The 27,963-nt window shown below is 39.8% G+C and overlaps 1 protein-coding gene across 5 annotated transcripts in view; it reads right to left on the bottom strand.

Moving 5' to 3' along the window:
- Positions 1-27,963, bottom strand: part of LOC127434106 (elongation of very long chain fatty acids protein 2-like) — a 98,933-nt gene that overhangs the window by 38,526 nt on the left and 32,444 nt on the right. For all 5 annotated transcript variants that reach the window (XM_051686590.1, XM_051686587.1, XM_051686591.1 and 2 more), the window contains one exon: positions 22,334-22,397. In XM_051686590.1, the coding sequence (XP_051542550.1) occupies positions 22,334-22,397 (64 nt within the window). The remainder of the gene's footprint in view (positions 1-22,333; positions 22,398-27,963) is intronic.

Raw genomic sequence — 27,963 nt, 5'->3', positions numbered from 1 at the left:
AAGTTTAAATCTTTCTCCCATAATCTCTTGAGAGAAGTTGAAGCTTCATCCCCTAGACTCTGAATTAGCAGGGAGTAATACACTGATGGCTCATGACCTTTTCCAAAAGCAGTAATCACCACTCCTAGAGTATCTGTTGCTTTAGGGGGTGTATGGTACTCCCAAAAATAGCACAGAGCAGGTGGCGCAGCTGTAAATACCTAAAGAACTGAGATCTGGGAATCCCAAAATGTTGAACCATATTTTCAAAGGATCTCAACACTCCACTCTCATATAGGTCACTAAGCATATTAACCTTCCTCTCAATCCACTCTGTCCAGCAGAAAGGGGACTTATTAATACATAGTTTTGGGTTCAGCCATATGCTTGAGGCTACATTTAAATAAATGTCCGAATTAAACACTCTGGACACTTTTGTCCATACTGAGTGCAAATGCGAGATAACGGGGTGTAACTTCTCAAATTAGTTTGATAGAAAGGCTTTGCAATGGTGAAATAGGGGCAAGAACTTCCTATTCAATACAACACCAGGGAGGGGCTCTCTCAGGTGCAAGCGACAAATGAGCCAAATGTCTGAGACCGAATGCATAATAATAAAACAAAATCTTGGGTAGGCCTAGCCCATCTTTATCAGTCGGCCTATGCAATTTACTGAAATGTAATCTGGGACGTTTACCATTCCAAATGAAGGACTTTGCTATGCTATCAAATTGCTTGAAATAAGAGAGGGGGGCATCTATAGGGAGAGATAGTAGCAGGTAGTTGAATTTTGGAATACAATTCATTTTAATAACATGAACCTTCCCAATCATAGATAAATGTAATGAAGCCCATCTGCCCACATCGCTCGAAAACTATTTTTATTAAAGTTCAAAATTAAGTCTAATAAAATACCCAAATACTTAATGATCTGTTTGGGCCACTGGAAGGCACCCGGCTGAAAAGATGTTACTGGGCAGTATGCTGTCAGAGCCAAAGCTTCAATTTAGACCAATCAACCCTGCCAGGTGCCCCTATCCAGAGTAAAATAATCTGAAATTAATCCATTTGTTTGTACCGCCGCTACCGAGTGTCTATAAAGTAACTTAATCCATCCAATAAAAGTATTCCTGAACCCGTACATTTCCAAAATCTTAAAAAGATAATCCCATTCTACCATATCAAATGCCTTCAAGTGAGATGGCAGCGACCGGAGTCTGATCATTCGCCACTGACCACTTGATATTGATGAAACGCCTAATGTTATCAGAAGAGCTGTGGCCCTGAATAAAACGCACCTGATCTATATGTATAAGAGATGTCACAACTTTACTTAATCGGATAGCCAAATGTTTTGACAATATTTTAACATCTAGCTGGATCAGGGAAATTGGATGGTAACTCTTACACTCGCTTGGATCTTTGTCCTTTTTAAGATTCAGACTGATCCGTGCTTGTGTCATGGTTGGTCGGAAGCTTTCCATTCTTTAATGAGTCCGTATAAACTTCTAGCAAAAGTGGAGCCAGTTCTGTAGCATAAGATCTAAAAAATTCAGCAGCAAAGCCATCTGGCCCCGGAGCCTTGCCTGTAGGCAAGGCCTAAATTACCTCGGCAAGCTCCTCCAAGGTTATCTCAGAATCAAGAGAATCAGACATCAGTTTAGGAAGTTCTAATAGTTCCACAAAGTTTCTAATATCTTCATGAGTAGACGAAGACATGGAACTATAGAGATCAAGATAGAATTCTTTAAAAGCATTATTAATATCCATGGCCAAGTTAAATATTTCACCACCAGCAGATTTCACTGAGGGAATGGTAGAAAAAGACTCTCTATGTGTTATATATCTAGCCAGAAGTTTTCCTGCTTTGTCCCCCGACTCAAAGTATGACTGTCTTGCCCTGAATAGCCAAAATTCCACCTTCCATGACAAAATAGTATTATATCTGTGGAAAGGATTTGACGTAGGGTGGGAAAGGAGAACACAGGAACTGGGTTCTTGAACTGAAGGCATGGTTTTTAATAACAACTCAAAAAGGCTTTTCAGCACAACACTCAGGATCACACAACAGGCTTGCTTTTCAACAGTTACACTCAGCACAGTCCTTTGTGTCTGGTAGCTCTCACTCCCTGTCTCGTCACTGGTGTGGTCGCTTTATACCACTCTCCCCACCGCTTACTGCAACTAGAAACAGGTGTTAGACATTATCAGGCTCAGGTGTGTGCACCCTTACCGCTTTCTCTCTCTCCGGACGAATGCTCGACCATGCCCCCGCCACCACAATCTGTATTTCAATCGGGTCAATTCTCTGAGACCATTAGACGACATTCGGTGCTTCAGCTTTTGCACTTTTAATATTCCCTTCCAATTTCATGAGTTCTCATTCTTTGTATTTTTTGGTGAATGAGGCATCCGGCCCCTAAGAACCGCCTTATGTGCCTCCCAAGCCATGCCCCTAGAGGATACTGAGGACCAGTTGGTCTCCATATAGACATTGATTTCAGTCTTTAGCATTTGTTGGAAATCAGGATTTTGCAAAAGGGATACATTAAAATGCCAACTATATGATTTCCTTTTCTCCGTATGTGGCAACACCTCTAGACACACCAGGGCATGATCTGAGACTAAAATGTTTCCTTAAACAGACTTAGATATAAAAAAAATGCTATTCAGAGTAAATCGTATGGACTGGTGAAAAAAATGTATAGTCCCTACCAGATGGGTTCAAAAGTCTCCAGATATCTGTAAGACCAAGATTTTTACACATCCTGTGAAGCGTCAATGTTGCTCTAGGGGGCTTGCACACTTTTGCTTCACTATGATCAAGGACTGAGTCCATCAAAACATTAAAGTCTCCTCCCAATATTATATCATGAGGGGTGCCAGCGGCTTGCAACATCCCTTCAAGATCTATAAAAAGCCCTGATTATCCACGTTAGGTCATAAATATTAGCCTAAATAAGACTTTGCCCCTGAATTTCAGCTAAAACAATAATGACTCTTCTTAATTTATCTTTACTCTGTTTGAGACATTTGAATTGTAGATGTTTACTTATCAGTGTAATGACTCCCCTGCTCTTACTCGAGCCAGCACTATAAAATAAATGCCCAGCCCATATCTTTCCAAATTTTCCTACTTCCTGCAGAGAAAGGTGCATTTCTTGAAGAAACACTATATCATATTTCTTATGCTTAAGAAGAGAAATAATCGACTCCCTGGCTCGCGGCCCTTTCGGGGGTATGAGCTTGAGCACGTAAGTGTCTTTTAATGTCTCCAGAGCCCGAGGATTTTTAATTCTTTGACATATTGTCCTCCTAGAACAGTTATGAAACAGAGTGTATTGAATCTTACCAGTTTATATCATTAAAAGTGCTAAAACTAGCAAAGTGCACAGAGCTTGCCGTTCACACGTCCAATTCTCGCATGGCGTCACATGACTCATCTTTTCAGGTGGTCCTTAAAGAACAAGTTGTGTCTGAGGAAGTACTGTCTACTGTTCTTGTAGAAGTGGAGGGGATACTCAATTCTAAACCACTTGGTTATGTATCCTCAGAAGTATCGGACATGGACCCTATCACTCGAATCTGTTGCTCATGGGACGGCGGAATGCCTCCCACCCTCAAGCTGTCTATGGCACAAGAGAGTTGCTGGGGAAAATAAATTGGTGACACAGCCAGACCAACGCAGATCATTTCTGGGAGCAATTCATCCACAACTACTTGCCAAGTCTACAGCTCTGTCCAGAATGGCAACAATCTACACCAGACTTATCATTGGGGCAGGTAGTTATGGTTTTGGACTCTCAATTACCACATGCTGTGGGCAAGGTTACACGAGTTGTCCCAAACACTGTGGTTGGAAATAGATATATTTACCCTTTCAAATCTTGACATGATCAAATGGTGTACACAAGATGTTGAGTAGGTCACACCAGACTGATCCATGGGTATTTATTGAAGGGTGAAAAACCACCAAAATGACAATATTGTAACATCACTTTGACTGTAATACATATTATTTTGGTCTGTCCTATTTTTAATGTCATAAGACATAATTTGTTATCAGAAAATACCTTGAAGGACTTGTTTTGTAAAGTGTGCCCAAAAAACCTTTTAGAATTTTTATCACAAGTACAGCTAAAGAATCTTCAATAAAATTATCATTTTGTATAGGACTGATTAACCTTCTTAGGTCCACGTATTATGATTTAAGATTTAAGTTTTCAGATTCATATATATGTGAAAAGACATGTAGAAATATGCTAGAAAATTCCATGCTTAGTACCGTAAGATGGGGGAAGACACCCCCTGGGGTAAGATGACCCCCCAACTTAACTTTTTCCTCTTGACCATAGATGCCACTAAATCTCATCTCAACACATTTATTGAATGTCTGTGCTCCTCTTAATCTTGATATTTCATCTGAATATCAACATTTGTGAGATTTATTCCATCCAAACAGTTTTGAGGTTAAATCTAATTTTTTGTCATTGGAAAATAATGATCTGTGACATTCTGTTTTGATGGATATTAAAAGTTTTTATGTCTAATTGTTAATGGGGGATCTGTGGACACAGTAAAGCATTTAGATTTTTGGAGTAAAAAATATTGTTTTTATTTTGAAGTGACAAGGTAAAGTCACTAAAGTCACTCATTATTCAGGTCTTCAATTATTCAACTAAATTGTGAAAATAATTAATAAAAATATTTGATTTTGTTTTACTTTAAATTTCAAAATACATTACTAAGAATGTTATTAGATGTATTTCAATAAATACATAAATGCTTTGAAACTGAGGCTGTCTTTGAACTGCTCTTCTTTCTCCCTGTTATAAACCTTGTGACCAGGGGCATATCTAGACATTTTTAAGGGGGCCACAGAGGGGCCACAGTGTGCAGAGTGGGGCCAAATTAATAACGCATTGACATGAGTCTATGCTCTTGAAATCTGAAGACATAATACACAAGGAATGTAAAAACAAACTTATCAATACTTGCATAATTTTGTCATATCTTTTACATATTCCAATTAACTCATTTAATAACCATCAATTCTACAGCGGTTCTTTGACAACAATTGAAAACATAATTATCGTGAAATGTAATTTACATGAGGAGGATCACATTTACATCAAAATCATAATACATTTACACGGAACAGAACCCAAACCTCAAATTGCAAAATATAAACTAAATATCAATCTATTTAAACAAATCTAACATAAACTAAATATAAATTGTCTGCATGGATTTCGTAAGATTTACCGAGTAGAAACTGGCAGCCTGTGTTCCAGTCACTTTTGGTTAAATGCATTCATTAGACTTAAGCTATCAGATACCCAAAGCTGGTATCTATATTGTAAAAATAAAAATAATTCCAGCTGACAGACATTGGCTACTCCATCAGTAAAGCCTGTATCATTCTGCGTCTGCAGGGAGTGAGCTGTCGACAGGCTCACATAGACTAACTGCATAACAGAGCTGCAGTTCTGTACATTTAAAGAAACTACATTGAGTTTTTCCTGTGATAATGCCCATACATTATAAAATGGAGTGAGGCATTGCAGACTATTTCAAATTTAACCATCAGTAAGTCTATTTTGCATGAGGAAGAATACCACATTTACATTCAAAAGGCATAATTAACATTGAACAGAACCTAAACCACAATTTGCAGAATATAACCTTCTTATATTGTCTGGATTCAGTCAGATTTACTGAACAGAAATAGCGTTTGTGTGTCTGTCAGCTGGGTTTCCATCAACTTATTTTTCTGTGCATTTTGGGATAACGCATAAAAACGGCTGATGGAAACACCAATATGCTAATAAAATCTCCAAAATGTGCATCAAAAACTTTTACGCATGCTTGAGGTGGATACATTTTTATTCGATAAGACAAAATACGCATAAACTGTGATGGAAACACATTTACAGAATAAACTCATCATTTAAATAAGAATACAAGATGCGCATCAAAAAAAGTAATGTGACTAAAGAATTAATTCATAACTGGACTAACCAGCAGTCCAAAGTCATTGCATCTGAAATGTTGCTCTGGTCTGTGTAGAGTTTGCAGATAAAATAAGTTGATCACAAACTTGAACTGTGTAGAAGAGCAGGTTAATTGACACTTTTGAAAAATATCTTATAGATATGCACGGCAAAAGACAGACACGCACTAGCAGTCCCAGAACTGTGAGACACACTGTTTATTCTAATTTTTCGCAGAATTTAAATTCGCAACTTGGATGAAAACATATGACTGCATGTGGAACTTCCAAATACCCAAATGACATCTACTTAACTACATTGTTATGCATTGCTATATTAACACCTATTTTGCAAACAGTTGTGTTGATACATAGGTTTCGAGTGCTTTTGTTGAGTTCAGGCAGCCCCACGTAATCAACTAACTGCGATGTGTCCGATAGGTCTGTGAAGCCTGGTTGCTCAAATGTGTCTCCTGTGACCACTTGTGTTTGGATTTCGAGGGGAGTTTTTTTGAGGACATACATCAATCACTAAGCTAGTGGCTGTGTCTCGTTTCGAAGGCTGCGCGCTAGGTAGGACACATCCTTTGAAGGCTGCAGTATACCAAGCGTCCTCCTTTAAACAAGTCTCGTTTAAACGAGACAGCCTTTGTTGGACAAACGGAAACTGATCGTAACATGGTTGCTATGACAGCACGCCACACTTTAACAAGCATAAGTGCTTTGAGTGAGAAGGGAACAAAGTCCCTTTGGAAGGGAATGTATGAGGTACATTTTAGGAGAGTTATAAAGAAGTAAAGAGAAAAGAAAATAGATTTTACAGGTGTACTTTTAGTCTAATACTTTATTTTAATTATATCTTAATATAATAATACACATTATATACTCTGCATCCATCTACTGAGGTACTTCAACTTGAGAATTAACATTACTTGCGTTTGAACATCATATTAATGGGCAAATTGGTGTTATTTGTTTAGACATTTCCGTTGAAGCAAAGAATTGTGGGTTGTGAGTGCCCACGAAGGATACACCTCATGCATCCTCCGAATTCCCGTGAAAGAAGGTCACATTCGAAGGCTGCATTTGAAGTGTCCTACTCGCTTTTTTGAAACGAGACAGCCTCGATGATGTATGCGGCTGACAAATGCGAACTCCGGAGATGCAGCCTTCCAAATGAAACACAGCCAGTGTGTTACTGCATGATAATCTGGGGCTGGATTCACGAAACTTTCTTAAGAAATTTCTTCTTAACTACCATTTTATTCTTAATTTGTAACTTTAGAAAAAAGTTAAAAGTATTTTGTATTCCCGAATAAACTTAAGAAAGTTCTTATCTTTTTTCTTAATATTGTTCTAGCATTCAAATTCTCGAAAAAAAATGTTCTTAAATATCATTGTAAATAACACCTTAAAGTTAGAATAACCTCACAGTTGTCTTAAATTCTAAAAGGTAAGATATTTAATGAATTTAAATATCTATTTAAATATTTATATTTTTTCATGTTGAGTTTTAAGTCACAGTGAGCTGTTTAATGTAGAAATGTTATTTTAGACCAAAAAAAGTTTTTGACTGTTTTGTGTTTAATTATATTTTTATTTTCAGCTTGTAAACCATGTACATTTTATGACCAAATTCAAACAATAAATGTTGTTTTGAAGCTTCTTAATGTGGTGACCAATCATGCAAATTCAAATGGATGCACTACATATAGCGCTCTCTCTCTGCGATCTTTCTAGTTCATAGAAACAGAATAATTATAATATTAGAAAGCTGAGACTTTCTTTTTCTACCCCCATCACATTGGGCACAGCAGAGACAGCCTCCACCACCTTTTCCCATTTACCTGCCTCTTACTTTCTGATGTGATATTATTATAAAGCTTCCCAAGTAGAACTTTTTCCTTGCAGTAATTTCCTCAACAAGAACATCCCGCTCTCTTGTCTACTTAAGTTTTTGTTTCTTTTCTTTTCCTCCATGCCAAATTAAAAGTTATCAAATGTTTCAAAGTATCAAACAGCAAGTAAATTCTCCTTTGACAATTAAAGGAATAGTTCACCCAAAAATGACAATTTGCTTATAATTTACTCACCCTCAGGCCATCCAAGATGTATCTGAGTTTCTTTCTTCATCAAAGCAGAATTTAAGACTTTTAGGATTTCATTTCAGGCTTGCTCCTCTAAACAATGCAAGTGAATGTACTCCATTTTTTGACGGTCCAAAATGCATATTTAGGGTGCATCAAAATAATCAACACGATTCCAGTCGACAAATAAAGTTCTTCTGAACCCAAACGATTGATTATTTTGAGAAACAAAACAATACTTATATACTTTTTAACTACAAATGTTCACTTCTGTACATCTCTGTGACGTGCGCTCATGTGCGCTCATGACGTAAGCTCATTGGTAAGGTCTTCGCATCATGTGGAGAAGGAGGCAGGAAGTGCGTCATGCCCCTCCGCCCTTCCTTTCTTCCCGGAAGTGCATGAAGAGCTGACATGGTCGTGGGAGGCACTTTTTACTGCCCGGTCCCGATCTTTTCAGCTTCCCTGCCCTCACTACCCTCGATGGTGGGGCGGCCAAGGGCTATTCGGCAATCCCCCGGTGGATAAAGGCGCTCGCGGTGCACCTAAGCCCGCAGAGCGCCGCCACCTGGCGTGGGTGCCCAAAGCCCCCGTCCAAGGCCTGTAGGTTTACGTCATCTCTGACGGCCAAGGCCTACAGTGCCGCTGGACAAGCCGCCTACGCCCTGCACGCCATGGCTCTCCTGGAAGTCCACCAAGGCACTAAAGGAACTGCACGAGGGTAGTTCCACCCCGGGATTGATGCAGGAACTGCACTCGGTGACCAACCTCACTCTCCGAGCGATGGAGGTCACGGCGCGGTCTCTCGGGCGGACATTATTGGTCCAGGAGCGCCACCTTTGGCTCAACCTGGTCGAGATGGGTGAGGCCGACAGAACACGATTCCTTGCTGCCCCCATCTCCCAGGCTGGCCTATTCGGCGACACCATCAAGGACTTTGCCCAGCAGTTCTTGACGGTGGAGCAGTAGACGGAGGCTATCCGGCATATGCTGCCCCGGCGTGGCTCAAGATCCCGCACCCTGTCTACTCGTCGCCAAGGGTGTCCTCCTGTGGTGACTGCACCAGCTCCACCGCAGCCCACCCCTTCGGCCCGGCCCCGGCGTGGAGCCCACCGCAGGAAGCAGACGCCACCCGTCTCGCGGCCGCCCAGAACCCGTAAAAGGCTTCAAAGCACCCTTGAGACGGGGGCGATCCAGGGACAACGAAACCTGCTGCTCTGGAGCTGGTAAGCAGACCTCTCCATCTTTTTGTTACCTTTGCATTTAATTGTGCTGCATGCCCAAGTGGCTGCAGTACTCAAGAGTTCAGCAAGAGCGGTTTCCTTGTTCCTTGGGTCACGTATCCGGTGTGCACGGCCGTCATCACGACCACCGTCCACCACTCTATTTGGCAGGTTTGGCGCTCCAGTGGCGGTCTCTTGCCCCTGAGCACCCAGCTGTGGCACAAATCCGCCCCCGATGTGACAGTCTCCATGGGTCACGAGGACAGGCCTCTTCCTCCCCCATCCCAGGCTGTTCCGGGGGTGGTCACAAGGAGCCAAGTAATTGTCCCTTTGGTCCCCCTTGCCTGGAACTTGGACGCATGGCATGCGCTTTCCAATCCGTCGCGATGGCTGGTCCGGACCGTCCGACTCGGCTACGCAATTCAGTTCGCCAGGCGTCCGCCCAGGTTCAGCGGTGTCCACTTCACCTTGGTGAAGGACGAAAACGCTGCTACCTTGTGCGGAGATCGCTACCCTTCTACGGAAGGGCGTGATAGAACCTGTCCCTCCAGCCGAGATGAAGAAGGGGTTTTACAGCCCCTACTTCATCGTACCGAAAAAAGGCGGTGGGTTGCGGCCAATCTTGGAAAGACCATGTGACGTATTTTTCCACTTAAATATCCCCCCCCTCTCTTTGGGCGAGGTGTGGTCTCCGTGGTGTCTTCCCCTTGGGGATCTGGCGGCCCAGTCGGATAATCCCCCTTCTTTTTTAGGGAGTGGAAAAAAAGAAGGGGAAAAGAGGCCACGACTGGGTTAGCCTGTCTCTATCTTTTGGGTAGTCGACTTGTCCCCAATGGGCCGTTCGACACCTATGTTGGGAGAGGTTACGTGTCAACCTGATGTGCTGGCTAAGAGGCACACAGTAGTCTGCCCACCACACAACGCCAGTTCACGTAACACAGTTTAGCCAATTGTGGCGTTTCGTATAGGGACCCCTAGTGTCACTACATTAACACAACGTCGAGTGAGTGACAGATAGGGAATATCATGGTTACTTGTGTAACCTCCGCTCCATGATGGAGGGAACGAGACATTGTGTCCCTCCTACCACAACGCTGAACTACCCGCTGAAATGGCCGGACCTTATATCGGCTCCTCAGCATAAAACCTGAATGAGTGGTTGCATACCAGCTCCTTTTATACCCATATGTCCGGGGGAGTGGCATGCAAATACCACTCGCCAATTTTCATTGGCCTTTTATCAAAGACCAGAGGTGTCTCGGGCACCCAAGAGTGACCCCTTGTGTCACTGCATCGACACAACGTCTCGTTCCCTCCATCAGGAGGTACACAAGTAACCATGATGTTTTTCCCAGAAATTGTACTTTTTTAGTAGTTTAAAAATGGTATACTTGAGTACATTTTAAGTGCTATAACTGTACTTTTATCCCCCCCCCCCCCCCCTCTGTGTTTGCTACTTCCCTGTCCTGGTTTTATTTTTATCCATCAATGTGACTGGCTAGGGACTAGTCTCGTCATTTGATTTGACTCCCGTCAAATCAAAACACCCTTAGAAAATTTGGACAGCAGCTGTAGATAGGGCGTCAACTGTTATGGATGTGGATTATGCCTCAAACAGCAGTTCAACACCTGAAAGGGCTTTTCACAGTGAAAAATGCCAATTGCTTGATCGTGTCATGTGAGTTTAGTTAAATTCTATGTGTCTATAACGTAGCCTGTAATTTATCTATCGATCACTGAGATTATTGGGTTGATGTGAGAAATTAAGGAAATGTTATCAATAGGGCTGGGTGATAAAATGATCTTGATGTTTATTGGAAAAAAGAGATAAAATTTTGAGTAATTTTCTATACTTAGCCTATGTTCTATACCTAGACCTGGGTTGTTCATTACATCGATTGCAATAGCAAGACCACCACTGGTTGGTTGATCTAGATCAAATATAAAAGATTGACTTTTTATTTCCTGGCGTCTGTAGCTGCGTGCTGTTTGATTAACAGGCGGCTTATTATGTTTGTGTGCTGCGCTTTACATTGGCGTGTGTTCCGAGAGCGCTATTGCAGGTGTGCGCCTAAACGATCAAATACACTTCATAATTCCGCCAATGCTGGTCTTGGTGAGGCATTAAATTGAAATCCAGTCATTTATGTGTAAAGTGAACATAAACAGTGGGACAAAAAATTATATTTGTATCAAAATATCAGACTTGAGTATAACCGAATAGACCACTGTCTGGTATGTCATTGCTATTAATCAAACAACACAGAAACAAGAAAACAAGAAAAGCACTCACTACGTTTGGCTGAATGACTTTAGTACTTTTAAAAACATTAATATAATAAAACAGTGACATTTTAATAATAATAATAATAATAATTTTAGTAATATTATTAGTTTAATACCAACCCCTGATGTAGTGTGTTAATTTGTTAATTTACCAGGGAAGTAGGGATGATAAAATAATTTTGAATTATGCTTAGCCTTTATCAAGTTTTTTCTAATGCCAAAAAAAGTATCAATGTTTGTAGAGCAACACTTCAGGCATAATAGTCCCATCAGTCACAAATACATCATGCATAGTATGAGAACACAACTATTTCTGGGCTTAAAAGAGTCAAGAACTAAATCAACATGGTACATTGAATCTCAAAAGGAGTTCAGTGTGGCCCCCCCATGCGCTACTTAATGGTACATTGTATCTCAAAAGGAGTTCAATGTGGCCCCCCCATGCGCTACTTAAAAGGGATAGTTCACCCAAAAATGAAAATTATCTTATCATTTGCTCACCCTCATGCCATCCCAGATGTGTATGACTTTATTTCTTAAGCAGAACAAAAATTAAGATTTTTAAAAGAATATCTCAGCTCTGTAGGTCCTCACAATGCAAGTTAATGAGTGTCAAAATGTTGCCGCTCTGAAAAGCATGTAAAAGTAATCCATACAACTCCAGTGGTTAAATCCATGACTTCAGAAGTGATATGATAGATGTGGGTGAGAACAGATCTATCAAGTCCAGTTTTTGCTAGAAATTCTTCTCTTTACCCATTAGGTGGTGATATGCATGAAGAATGTGAATCATCAAAAACACAAGAAGAAGAAGAATGTGAAAGTGAAAGATTTGGCTTAACAGAGAGGAGAATTTATTTTTCCCACCCCTGCTCTACCTTCTCTATTGTGCGGGATATGAGACGCCAAGTGACCCTGCTTTTTTAAAGTTTTTGCATTCCTTGCATTGTCTTGAACATGTTTTATGCGCAACAATAACTCGTTTTGTCTGCATTAAGGGCATTTTAGACCCTACACATAACTTGATTTTAATGTCATTGTTTCATACATTACGATTTAAAATTATGATCAGTGCATTGAAAATAACTTTTTCATCTTTTCATTTCTGTAATCATGTCACGCTTTTATTTTTTTGCAATCAGATTCATTTAGTGTTTATCATAGATAAGTGATGTATTTTAAAAGTTGGCAGTCATAAATACCTATAAAATATAATATTATTTATAAAATGGAATGTAAATTACAGTATGTGTGCTACATTTTGAAATTGCAGCATACAGTGTTTATTATAATGGGGCATATGTACACATAACATGTAGAACAAGTGTTAAAAAGGTACTGTCTCTAAGTGACAGAATAGTGAGCTTCTCACAAAGTGTTTTGGTTGAGCGCATATTAACGAGAGTGGAGTTGCACAGCTTCTTTACTGCATCTGTGCTATGTGTGATTGTTAATGTTTAATTTTTGTTGTTTTTGATCAATAACTGACTGTAAATAACAGAAAAAGTATTAAAAGAGGCATTCATTAATGACAAATGGATTGCGTGGATCTCGTATTAGGACATTACACGGAAGGAGTCAAACCAAAATTTTACTCTCAACACGCAGTGCAAGGGTCTCGCTGCTAAACTTCTTCGCCACCATACTACTCAAACACTGGTGAGTGAAATCAGGAAATTTACCAGCCTGAACCCAATCACTCACATTTTTAGTTGCATTTGCAAGTTATTTACTCTCATAGTAGAGGGTTGCTGCAAAGAGTGAAAGATCAGTCTTGGGATTTAAGAATAAATATGGAGATGATGCATAGAAAAAAATCGATATTTTTTCCTTGCTCTAGGGTCAATGGTTGACTCAGGGGGTTAGCCGTTTAGCCTCTGCTATATGGGGAAAAATAGCTGTGTATTCTGGGGAAATATACGTTTTTAAAAAGCAACATATGTCACAAATACTTCATTATATTCTAGTAGTATTGTATCATGTGAGATATATATTTTACAATTTACGTCAAACCATGAAAAGGCATGAACACAGCACGTGCGTACATTGGATAAGCTGATAAGAACATGATAAAGGTGTTTACATGCAACACGAAAATGGGGTAATGGGCAAAAATCTACCTGTGTTCAGTGGCACCTGCAGCTATATGGCCGTACGCACTGTGCCTACTGAGTGCTGCAAGTGACCTGAGAAATATTTACTCAGGTAAATCATGAAATGTGTCCCGTATTTCTGTTGGCTGTTTAAAAGAACTAACAATGCCCAATTTGCAAATGAATAATTCTTTTGGGGTCGGTTCTTTTCAGTGAACTGGCCAAACGGGCTTGCAAAATGGTCTGAATCGATTTGTGATTCAGTACAATTCTCTCATTGTCTCTCACTGAATCATTTGGTGTGGTTTCTCAAACAGTAAAACAATATCGGGATATTTACAAATACAGAGAACAAACAGTGCTGGATACAGTGGAAACTTATTTACAATCAACTGAAACAAAAGGCTGTCTTTTTGAGAGGTAACTTTGAGAAACTTCAGCTAGTGCTGTGTCATATGAACAAGGGGCTGTTCAAACTGAATGTGCTTTTGCGTCCGCTCGCACTGTTTTTCAATCGTTTTCCATGTAAACATTCGCTAGATAGATGTCTTTTGACAACTGCATCACGTTTCACTGTGTTTTTAGCATCTCTCACGGGAGCGCTGCATTTTTAGACGCTGTGTCAAGTTAAAAAAACTTCAACTGATAAAAACACGTCTCGAGACACCTGCGTTCTGCTCTGTTCTTTGTGGTGCGTTTTGCTTTTTTAGCACGAAAATGCGTCTGTCTGATCGGTTACTGGAAGAAATGCTTTAGCCAATAGTTACATGAATGCTACTCATACTCGAGAAAATAAATAAATGCTTATCTCAAAGTCACCAGAATTGAACGCTTAAGCGTTGTTTTTTTGCAAAACAAACAAACAAACAAACAAAAATCTCACGGAGGAGCATGATATAAGGTTTATTAGGCAGATTTAGGGTTTCGGTGGGTTCGGGTCAGCTCTCACTCACAAACATGCAGGTACGGACGAGTATTTACCGAACTTATTTTTGCACGTGTCTGTGCTGTTTTCCCATTTTGTGTAAACACATGCTAAGCGAATGTTTTTGGCATTTGCACCGCGTCTCGCTTTTTCTTCAGCATCTCAAGCAGGACCGGCACATTTTAAACACCATGTCAAGTTAAAAAGAAAGACACCTGCGCTGTTTCATTCTTTGCACTGTGTCTAGATTGTTTTTAGCGCAGTTGTCACAAAGATTCAACAATCTAAACAAGTTAAGGCTGCATAGAGGGGACTGTTGCAGTTTCATTTTATTCCAGATTGTTCTGCACCAAGTGAAGTTTCATTAAATAAACGGTAAGTCAATGCAAGTCTTCTGCTCTAGTGTACTAAGGGGCTGCTGTGCCTTGTTAAAACTGTGTATGTTTACTGTTTCAGTACTGATAGCAATGTTGCCTATATGCTTACATAAAATATAGCCCATTGCAACAGTACTTGCTAGGAGAAGAAATTAGATGGTAAGCGATTTCGTGTCGGGTTCGGGCTTAAAATCTGATGTAGCCTATCTTTCGGGCCGGGTAGGGTCGGGCCACATGGTCTCGGGTAAGGGTCGGATTCATTTTAAGGCCCGTGCAGACCTCTGTGGCAGATTTCTGTGCGTACCCTCAGCTTAAATCCTGCAGGCGCCCATGCCTGTGTTTATCAGTTTATTCTTACTGACTGATGTAATCCGCTTCTGTCCAGCAGAGTAACTGATTTTGTGCTCAGTTAATGTTTAATGTTCTGTGCTGAAAGGATATTTGAAGCTCAGCTATCTGCCAGTGCTGGCAAGCCAATGGCAACCAGGCTAGGAGTGTGAGAGTATTTTGGGTAGGAATTCCAATGTGTTCATCACAAAAGAGAACTCTAAACTGACAAGGGACAAGCAATGGCAAAGTGCATGTAATTCTCAGCTTTATTGACAGTTCATGAGACTGAATAACTACGTTTCCATCCAAGCAGTTTTTGCAAAAAAAGTTTTAGCGCATCAAAATAAAGCTGATGGAAACGCAAATTATTGCTAAAATTTCACAAGTGTCGACATAATATTTTTACGTTTAATTCTAGTGCATAAACTCTATGTCGATACTTAAATTTCGTGAAAATCTGGTTTGGAAACAGTGTCACATGACAGAATTTGCCCCAATCGTTAGCCTGTGTTAATCATGATGACAGTATACATCCTTGAAAGCCAATTTATTGTACGTGATTATGGATTGATCTTAACGGCATACCTGCACAGATCCGATGCTGCAAACATGACACTTCCAGGAGTGCCAACACAAATATCTCGTATCATGCATATGGACAAGTGTACGGAGAACAAATTAATGGCCACTGTTTGTGATTAATTTAATCTTCCACACCATTCAAAATAATAGACGTCAGTCATGGAATTAGACCAAAATACAAAATAATATATCATTTCTGTGCACAAAGATGTTTTAAATTAAAAATAAATACACAATACTAGGAGAAACGCTTCAGTGTGCTTTTTTTTTAAACACTAACATAGCCCAATTCTATTAAATTATTGTTTAGCATACTTTTGAAAAAAATGCCAGCACATTTCCCTGTATTAAATTAAATAAATTACCAAGCGAAAAAAGCATTAAATTAAAACAATTAATTACCAAATGAATAGACCTATATACTTGCCTTTTCTTTACACAAACTTAAATTAGCCTTACCCTGTTCAGGCGACATTCTCAGAATGTTCTACACTTTTTTTCAAGACTATAAACTATCAGAACTATTTGTCCAATGAGTTCACTTTGAGAAAATTAGCTTTTTAACATTTTAAAACATTAAAATATTTTAAATCTAACCCTCATTACCTTGGATCACATTTGCTGAGCTTCTTCAGAAAATGTAAATTGCATTATGAGGCTAAAATTAATTTTAGATGACAATCAAGTTCAGTTTGTCGTTAAAAGTTGCTGGACAAATATGCGGGACATAATGCAGTTGTGATGGCAATGCTTTATATTAGATTATTGTTCAAAATAGCCTATTGAATATCAGGAATGTATCATATATGTAAACCCTGATATTACACCGCATCAATTTTCCTTTAATAGTTGTGCACACAGCATGTAGACATCAATTGATGGTCCTTATACTAAGACCGAAAGTTCCCCCAGTACTTGGTGCAGGTTGCCAGCTTGAACAGGGCCATGACGATTCGCTTTCGTGTTGGAACCGGTGGCAACCTGCGATATGCGCAACATCAGGACCAATATTACAGTCCTATCAGAAGGGCAACTGTTCCCTTTTGATTGCAATTCCTCATCTTCTGATTGCTTTTATTTGTGACAGTAAGCTGACTAATTTCAATGAATTATCTTAATACTCTCCCCATTTTACCAACATTTTGGAGGGAAAAAAATTAGGGACATCTGGGAGGCGAATTAGCGATAAACACACATTTCTGTATGGAAACGGCTTCAGGGCAGATTTCTTTTGCGCTAAACCAAAACTTATGTGACAAAGTGTTTTTTTAGGCATGACGTCATCATGCACACCATTTTTATCGATAAAAGGCCATTTGAATGGAAACAGGCAGAAGACGGCAAATTTCGCAAAAATGTATTTACGCATTTTCACTTTGACGATAACAAAATAGTGGATGGAAACTAGGCTAATGACATTTTGTAATTGCATAAACAACAGCAGAAGTGTAATTTACCTGTCAACCCATATTTATTGTAGTCTGGGCCAAATGCAGCATGCAGTGGGACCCTGTCTCGTGGAACAAGCACATGTAAAGGGTGATCACTCCTTTTTCTCTGTTTCATTCGACTGAAAACTGTTTGCAAGAATAATGTAGTCTATGAGAATGCTGCAAATGATCTCAGATCATCTCGAGAGGTGCTGTGAGTATAGTTTGCTTTATTTCCATGGAGCAGTTTGCTCTTACACATTGTGAACGCAACTCTGCAGGTTCAGTAATATATAGAGGTATCTTTTATTAAATAAACAAAGACGAAAGTTATTAAATTATAAAGTAATACAAGACACGTTCACCTTGAACCTAAAATTTAGTTCTATTTTATTTTCTTTAGGCAGCATTAACTGTATTACCAAAATGCAATACAAACACATTCGATAAGAACACACATTTGGCAGCATCTTTTGGGAACACAAGGGAATTTATTAGGCTTATTTATTATAATGATTATTATAATTATCTTTACATTTATAATTGTCTTTAGTTCTTTTTTTTTTTTCTCCCCAATTTGGAATGCCCAATTCCCAATGCGCCCTAAGTCCTCGTGGTGGCATAGTGACTCGCCTCAATCCTGGTGGCGGAGGATGAATCTCAGTTGCCTCCGCGTCTGAGACCATCAATTCGGGCATCTTATCACGTGGCTTGTTGAGCGCGTTACCGTGGAGACGTAGCGCGTGTGGAGGCTCACACTATTCTCTGCGGCATCCACGCACAACTCACCATGCGCCACACCGAGAGCGAGAACCACACATTATAGTGACCACGAGGAGGTTACCTCATGTGACTCTACCCTCCCTAGCAACCGGGCCAATTTGGTTGCTTAGTAGACCTGGTTGGAGTCACTCAGCACACCCTTTTTAATCACTTCATTTATTTAATTGCTTTTTTTGTTTCATTTAAAGTGCCATTTGAATTTAGAAATGTCTTTTAAGTTTTTCGTGTTTCAATAAATTAATGTAATTTTTAAAGCAAAATCAATAAAGCAAAAATATTCACCGACCCTTGGCAGGGGGGTTGACCATTTAATCGGATATCGCAATATTTTAAAGGTGATTATTGTTCAAATATTTTTTACATATCGCCCAGCCCAACAAGGAAGTTACATTTTTCATGAACAATTGTTCCCGCACAAACACGTGTACTCAATTCCATATTGCAACATGTTACCTATTAATTTTTGCATATTTGTTTGTTTTTGTGTTTTTGAGTAGTCTATGGGCAATATAAACATTTTATTTTTATTGAAAAACTATGTTTTTGAAAATAGTAAATTATTTGTTTGTGCTATGGCTCTTTGAAAAAATGCATCAACCAAAAATTACAAAATTGTCTCCTTAGTGAAAAAAGGTTCCCGACCCCTGTTCTACCAATTGACAGATGAATTTGCACAAAACATTGCTGACTTTGATTTGATGCACAGCCTTTGACATAAACAACACAAGATAATGGAAAGCATTTGCACCTCCCTTTTTAAAGTTGATGAGCCTAAATACTTTGCTATCCCAACTCTGCATAAACAGCAGCTTTATATTTAGTTTACAATCTTCTCAAGTTTTGAGATGTGTAATGGAACACAGGAACAAGCTTCAGTATATGGAAATACATAACACTTTGCAGGTTCCTCAAAAAAATAGCTGGTGGGCCTCTGAGAGGATTTATATTACTTATATGGCTAAGTAGATTAAATACTCTGACCTGGTTCAGATTGACTTTGCTTACCTACAAACTGAGTTAAACTCTCTCCGCAGAGCTGTCATATACATGTGAAGTCATCACCAAATATATATATTTTTTTTTTTTTTTTTTGGTCTTTTTGTTGACTAGTTAATTTTAAATGGTCCTGCATTGTGACAAATAAATTTTCCATGTACAGTAGTATGAAGTAAAGACCCCATGAAATGGCTTGATGTGGGCAGTTTTAATTCCTGTGTTGACATACAGTATGTCCGATTTAGTACGGTACAGCTTGCCCTTTATTCTTAAATAGCCAATTGCATTTAGTTTACATCATAGCCATGCACCATGATTTGCTACTTGCTATTACTAGTCAGAAGCAGGTGGTATTAGGGGGAGGGAACTTTGGAACTTGACAAACATTGTCCAGTGTTTCCCCTATATTCATTTTGCAGCGGTGCTGCACCACTGCTGAATTATGAGCGCCGCTGTTGGGATTTCACATGGTTCATTTAATATTCTTGACGCAACATAACGCTTGCCAGCCCTAGTCAGCTGTGCGCTTTGTACACTACGCAAGAGGCCCCACCACCCACACACACACAAATACATGCACATACTCACAGTGACGTCACCGCATAACACACGGGTGTCAAACTCGCTTCATTTCAAGTGGCCCACAAGCTCATTTCTGAAATGTAGGATGGCAGGGGATTGCAATGTTTAACTGAACAATCAGTTAGCACTATCCTCGTGAGTATAAATAAGCCTTGCTCTGTCATCTGTATGTTTTGGAGCACATTTTAATGGAATAAAACAGCGCTACACAGGTCAATTATCAACACTGCTTAATCATAGCTGTACGAGGGCAGAGCAGGTGTGGTAATTCTCAGACTGGTCTCAACCGAAAAACAGACTATTTGTAATGCGCCCGTGAACCAGTGAGATGCGCTGCGGGGATTGCGAAACCCATTTGAATGCGGTACAGAACAGTCTGTTGCAAAACTCTTAGGTCTCGGTGATGAAACTAGTTTAAAACAAACAGCCCCCACATTCTAAATGGCACTGGCAAAGAAAACAGGAGAAAACATAAATTAGAGGCCTTTTCTATTCTCAGATCACAACACTAACAAGAATTTACCGTGGATTTACTGTAGTAACACTAACTGTACTGTATTAACTATGGTAGTTGTGGCAGAAAAACTTTCTAAATGTATTTAGACTGCTGTATTTTCATAACAAATATTCCATAGTTCTTTATATAGAAACCATAGTTATCATTGTTAGCACTAAGGATACTATAGCAGAACTATGGTGCATTTTCATAATTATGGACCAAGCTATCAGTTTTCCATCTGTGTAAAATCTGTTCTTGTGTAAAGCTCTTAGGAAAATGTAAGTTGTTTTGTTTGTCTTCAGAAATTCCAAGAGATGACTGTAGTTTAATCGGTAGGAGCCTTATAAAAGGAATCTAAAAAAGGAGGCCCAACTTAGTCACACTGTCAATATATTTCAATTTAGCCATATAAAAATTAGGTAAATTTTTTCCACAGATGTTACTCTTGTTAATATCATAATTTTCATCTTCATCGCAACCTCAAAATCAATGCTGTACTGTCAAATGTGCATTTCAATGCACGTAATATGTAATATTCTTGGTAATTGCATGGGTGCTACCAAAGCAGGTGCTGGTGCCACATTTTCAACGGGCCCTTTGAGAGCACAAATAAACCCTGATGTGGCCCATGCTGAAACTGAGTTTGACACCCTGTTTTAACCTGTTCTTCTACCAACACACGTTAATACAGGTCCGGCGTTGTGGGCTTGTGGACGTGCACACAACAGCACCACTGCTGAAAAAAATCCTAGGGGAAACACTGTAGTCAGGGTAAAAAAATAAAAATAAACAATTGGTGGTATTCAAAAAGTGGTAATTAACCATACCACAATGCTAAATTTCACATTTTACTCTGATGTTGTTGACTAGCATTATTATTATAAAACACTTCATTAGGCTCTTAATGGTTTAAGTCTTCTCTGTAGACAATATTTGAATACCTGAAAGCAAAGCTGGTTTGTTTTCTAATATCTAACATCATTCGAACTGAATTTTATTAAGGGTTATGATGTGTAGTTTAAAAAATCTGCATGATAGATGACCCACATTGGCGCATGACACATTATTTTAGCTGTTTTCCTCATTAGTGTTGGTTAAAATGTCAGGTTTTCTTGCCATTTGAGATGTTTGACTTCCTCCATAGCGCTTTAAGTTAAAAAAACTAAAAACTCAGTAGAATTCAAATGGGTCACGTAAGTTTTGAAGTTTGTGTCGCGATAGAGAGAAACCAAGTTGAGTATCGCAAGTGTCTGTGGAGCCCAATCTGGAAACCCTAATTCTTCAATTCTCTGTCTCACATAAAGCCGCTCCGCCTTCCTCCTCCATTTCTCCAACAGAAAGTGTACTGCGGACGTGTTATGTGAATAGAATGATGTGTAAATTTCTTGCCATGCATTGGGGGTTTTGCGTAACCGCGATACAGACAATAATCCAAAATGTATACCAGTTGCCAAATTTCTACCGGTTTATCATGTCTACCGGTATATCGCTCACCCCTACAGGGCATCATTTCGAATCAAGATGTAGTTATGCCAAATTACACAAAAAAGTTAAATATTATTATATTGTGTATTTAGGATACATAAAATATTAGCTATGAAATAAGCCTTAGCAAGACAAAGGAGTTGTCCATTTTATTTCCATCAGCATCATTTCCAGAACAGAATTCTATTAAACACAACACAGAATTTGCGATGTGCTAGAAATGACACTGTAGTGGAAATTTTCATGACTTTTTTTTAGAAAAATTACAATGATTGTTTGACAATGACATTATCAGTATACAATTTTTTTATTTGTATTTTTTTTATTTTTTTATTAGTGAGGGTGTGTAAAATGTATTAATAAAACTTTCTAAAATTTACAGAGCTGAAAGTGCCTGAAGGTGAAGAAATACCTAATTATTTGTAAACTTTGCTAATAAGAATTAGCCAAATAATGTTTAAAATAGTTTTATTGGGTAGGTTCCATGTTGTACATGTAACAAATATTTACATTTTCTTCCCTTTAAATCATGGAGCCTGATTCACATTGTGTCTCAAGATGTTGAGAGCAGATTGTGTATTTTTTCAATAAATAAATACACAAAGGTGATAATTAAATGGTATCATACTATTCGTAATGGAACAATTGACAATTAAACATAGAAAAAGGGTAAAAAGTGCAAACCTCTTTCTCCAAACAGGCTATCCACTATTGAGTTCAACAGCCTGTCAATGGTTTCAAAGTGGTCCTGAAACACAAGAATAAAGCAGAAAAACAAAATGAGTTTTTTTTTTCATTAGGGAAAATGTAGGCTTTGTGTCTGCTATGGGTCAAAATGACCTTTCATTCCCCACTGATCTCTGTGCCCCGACATCTGTGTGCCCCGTGCAACACACGCACACAATCAGATTACAAAGTATGCTTGCTTCAAGAAAAATGATGAATTGGACGTGGGCGCCGTCTTGTGAGAGGTAACCAGGACCCACCTCTTCCTCTTACATCTTGATGGTTGTACCACTAAAAAGACCATAAGAGACAACCCAAGCTAAAACAATTTTGTTGCTTGTTAAAGACTAGAAAACTTTGGGATTACTGAAGCAGGAGCCTTTGAACCGGTAACCTCAGGGACCACCGAAGTAGGAACCTCTGGAATGGGGGCTGTGGCAGCTCTCCTTATTCTTCTCTAATTCAGTACCTGTAGAGGTTCGGGTGAGAGGTTGTGTAGGGGTTTGGAGAGGAGACCATCGGAGGTGTATGACCATCTCCCAAACAGCACCTCCACAAGTGTCTCACTATCTCAGCATAGGTTACGTGAAGGACGCTTCCCAGCTCCAGTGGAAGGGTTTTTGAGCCCATTATTTAAAAACAAACTGATGGCCAACTCACCCAAACACAGCCTCGTAGCCTCCACACAGATAATATGGGTATATTCTTCAATAGAAGAATCACCCTTGGGTAGGAAAAAGTAACTTTCTGAACTAGGCCATGTTCAGGTAGCTGGTGTCCAGCTGGACTGGAGCTGGGTGGAGGAACAGGACCATATCATGGGGACTGGCTGCCTGCTGAGTCCTTAATGGTGAAATGGTTCTGTCAGGGTTTTGAAGAGCAGACTCATTTGATACAAGAACCGTACATAGAAGTGAGTTGTGATTGAGTGGTGATAAGACTTAAGTTGTTTAATTTGAGAGGCTTTGCATTACTGCCTGTTGCACACTTTAAAAACAGGAATTGATTTTGAGCTAGAATATTACAAAGCCAGAATATTTCAAACTAAAATAAGGGTAGCACAATACACTTTTAAAGCAGAAAGAAGAAAGGGCCAATAAAGTAATTTGCTTTTTAGTATCAGAATTATTACTTTTCTTTTCTTTATGGACCTTGTTGTGTTTTGAATAGCGCACATGGTTTTACCGAAACTGTCATACATATTCCTATAAACAACTCTTGTACTAAATACTACTCAGGAGAAATTAAGTTAAAAATGAACAAGTATTGACATATGGATTGTATCATGGCCTCTGTATCGTGATGTGTATCGTATTGTGACGTTGCTGGTATAGCCCAGCCCTATATATATATATATATATATATATATATATATTAGGACTGGGCTGTACCAACAACGTCACAATACGATACGCAACATGATACAGAGGCCAGGTGTACAGGTGTACCTAATACTTCACTAGGTACACCTGTACACCTACTTATTCATGTGATTATCTAATCATCCAATCGTGTGGCAGCAGTGTAATGTATCAAATCAAGCAGATATGGGTCAGGAGCTTCAGTTAATGTTCACATCAACCATCAGAATGGAGAAAAATGTGATCTTAGTGATTTCGACTGTAGCATGATTGTTGGTGCCAGATGGGCTGGTTTGAGTATTTCTGTAACTGCTGAACCCCTGGGATTTTCATGTGCAACCGTCTCTAGAGTGTATCGAGAATGGGGCGAAAAACAAAAAAAATCCAGCAAGCTGCAGATCTGTGGGTGAAAATGGCTTGTTAATGACAGGGGTCAGAGGAGAATGGCCAGACAACAATCCTAGGTGTTTATTCAGTACTGTGGCTAAATTGGTTGGGAATAAATCCTCGACAGAACCAGATATCCAATCACAGCACAATAGTAATGACTTCATGAATTTATTCACTGATAAAATTATAATCATCAGAAATACAATTTTAGCTATGCAATTGTCTGCCACAGCACCTCAGAAAACAGTGTCTCATAATTTTCCCCACGAGCAACTTCAATCTTTCGCTGTCATAGGACATAAAGAGCTAACAAAGGTTATAAAGTTATCAAAACATCAAAAGCAACAACATGTATTTTAGATCCAATACCAACTAAGCTCTTAAAAGAGGTGTCATCTCCAGTCATCTCAGAACCTCTCTATCCTTAGGGAATGTCCCAAGAAACTTTAAGCTGGCAGTTATCAAACTACTTATTAAGAAGCCACAGCTTGATCTTGGAGAGTTGGCTAATTATAGACTGATCTCAAATCCCCCATTTACATTGAAAATACTAGAAAAGGTAGTGTCCTCCCAACTGTGTTCATTTTTACAAAGAAATGGTACATATGAAGAATTTTAGTCAGAATATAGACCCCATCACAGTACAGAGACTGCACTTATCAGAGTTACAAATGACTTGCTCTTATCATCTGATTGTGGCTGCATTTCTCTTCTAGTGCTTTTAGATCTTAGTGCGGCCTTTGACACCATAGATCACAACATTCTCTTGCTTGAGAATTATGTTGGGATTTGTGGACAGGCATTAGCTTGGTTTAGGTCCTATTTATCAGACCGCTACCAATGTGTCTGTGTAAACAAGGAATTGTCAGATCAAATTAAAGTATGGAGTACCACAGGGATTAATTTTAGGGCCTCTTTTCTTCTTATATATGCTTCCCCTAGGAGATATTTTCAGGAATTGTGGAATATATTTGCACTATAATGCAGACGATACCGAAATTTATATTTCTTAGAAACCCAATAAAATTTCACAATTCAAATCAAAAATCAAATCACTTTATTGTCACTCAACCATATACACAAGTGCAACAGTGGGTAAAAGTCTTGGGTGCAGTTCTGAGCAACATAGCAGTCATGACAGTGATGAGACATATACCAATTTACAATAAACATCAGATTTACACAACACAATATACAAATAATACTATACAATGTACAGTATACAATACACACAATATAGAATACACTTACAATATAGAATACACAGTATACAATAAAAATAGTATATATAAAATATACAGTAGGTTGTATTGTGCTGTATTGACATTCAGGCTGTCGGTTGATAGTCAGTTGCCAGTGTGTTGTTAAGAGAGAATATAATTTATGACAGTCCAGTGTGAGATTAATAAAGTGCAGTGCTGATGTACATTGTTCGTGAGAGATCAAGAGTTCAAAAGTCTGATTCCTTGGGGGAAGAAGCTGTCGTGGATTTGGCTGGTGCGGGTCTTGATGCTGCGGTACCGCCTGCCTGATGGTAGGCTCGGGTGGCTGGAGTCTCTGATGATCCTCCGAGCATTTTTCACACACTGCCTGGTATAGATGTCCTGGAGGGAGGGAAGCTCACCTCCGATGATGTGTCTGGCAGTTTGCACCACACTTTGTAGGGCTTTGCTGTTGAGGGCAGTGCTGTTGCCGTACCAGGCGGTGATGCAGCCAGTCAGGATGCTCTCTACAGTGCTGGTGTAGAACCGTGTGAGGATATGGTGGAGGTGCTGGTGAGCCTTCTTCACAACAGCCTCAATGTGGATGGACCATGTGAGTTCCTCAGTGATGTGGACACCGAGGAACTTGAAGCTGCTGACTCTCTTCACTGGTGCTCCATTGATGGTGATGGGACTGTGTTCTCTGTCTTTTCTTCTGAAGTCCACCACAAGCTCCTTGGTCTTACTGACGTTGAGGGAGAGGTTGTGCTCCTGACACCAGTGTGTCAGAGTATGCACCTCCTTTCTGTAGGCTGTTTCATCATTGTCAGTGATCAGACCTACCTGCCCTACCTTGACCTACCTATCATATTATCAGCAAACTTAATGATAGCATTGGAGCTGTGTTTCCACATAGTCGTGTGTACAAGGAATACAGGAGTGGGATGAGTACACAGCCCTGCAGGGCTCCAGTGTTGAGGGTCAGTTATGAGGAGATGTTACTGCCCATTCCGACCACCTGGCATCTAACTGACAGGAAGCCCAGGATCCAGCTACACAGCGAGCTGTTTAAGCCCAGAGCCCGGAGTTTCACATCAAGCTTGGAGGGCACTATGGTGTTGAATGCTGAGATGTAGTCTACAAACAGTATTCTCACATATGTGTTCCTTTTTTCCAGGTGGGAGAGAGCAGTGTGTAGTGTAGATGCAATGGCATCATCAATGGAGCAGTTGTTGCGGTAAGCAAACTGCAATGAGTCCATTGAGGCAGGCAGCACAGAGCAGATGTAATATCTGATTAGTCTCTCAAAGCATTTGCTGATGATTGGGGTCAGAGCAACTGGATGCCAGTCATTTAAGCAAGTAATTTTGGATTGCTTTGGTACAGGCAAAATGGTGGACATTTTAAAGCATGTGGGGACCACAGACAAGGAGAGGGAAAGGTTGAAAACGTCCATAAAAACACCAGCCAGTTGGTTCATGCACGCTATGATGACGCGGCCCAGAACGCCATCTGGACCCGCGGCTTTACGGATATTCACCCGTCGGAAGGATCGGGTTACATCCGCTACTGAGACGGAGAGTGAACTAACCTCTGTAGCTTCGGCCGTGGGTGCTCTCTCTGTGAGGACTGTGTTATTTCCCTCTAAACGAGCATAAAACGTATTAAAACAGCAGAGAGTCTTTATACTCTCCCGGATGAGGCAGAGTTTTTACTCCCTTTGAAGTCCTTGATGATATTAATTCCCTGCCACATGCTTCTAGAGTCGGTGGTGTTGAACTGTCCTTCAGTCTTGTCCTTTTACTGGCGTTTGGCTGCTCTGATAGTTTTGCGGAGGGCATAACTGTTTTTTTATGCTCCTCCGCATTCCCGGAATTAAAAGCGGAGGTCCGCGCATTAAGTGCCGCACGAACATCACTATTAATCCACGGTTTCTGGTTGGGGCAGATCCGTATAGTTTGAGTTGGCACTACATCCTCTATGCACTTCCTGATGAAACACGTTATGGTATCAGCGTAGACCTCGATGTCGTCATCAGAGGCGGACCGGAACATCTCCCAGTCTGCATGATCAAAACAGTCTTGTAGCATAGAATCTGATTGGTCAGACCAGCACTGGGTCGTTCTGAAAGCGGGTGCTTCCTGTTTCAGTTTCTGCCTGTAAGCGGGCAGAAGGAGAACGGAAGAGTGGTCTGATTTGCCAAATGGTGGGCGGGGGAGGGATTTGTAGCCATCCCGGAAGGAAGAGTAGCAATGGTCCAAAACCCGGTCCCCTCGTGTGTTGAAACTGATGTGTTTCAACACACGAGGGGACACATTCATTCACACAACACACTAATTCTCCAAATTAGCAGAGTATATCAATAAAATCAAAGATTGGATGGCTAGAAATTTACTCCTACTCAATTCCGACAAAACAGAGGTACTAATTATTGGACCAAAAACCTCAAAATAAACCGCAAAAATATTATTTGACTCTCGATGGATGTACTGTAATGTCATCTTCTACAGCAAAGAATTTAGATGTAATATTTGATACCAATCTCTCCTTTGAAGATCTAATTTCCAATGTTTGTAGAACAGCATTCTTCCATCTCAGAAATATTGCTAAGTTACGACACATGCTCTCTGTTGCA

Source organism: Myxocyprinus asiaticus, chromosome 44 (assembly GCF_019703515.2).
Source record: "Myxocyprinus asiaticus isolate MX2 ecotype Aquarium Trade chromosome 44, UBuf_Myxa_2, whole genome shotgun sequence".
Taxonomy (NCBI): Eukaryota; Metazoa; Chordata; class Actinopteri; order Cypriniformes; family Catostomidae; genus Myxocyprinus; species Myxocyprinus asiaticus.
Note: the sequence above shows the minus strand (reverse complement) of the source record. Positions and strands in the feature narration are given on the sequence as shown.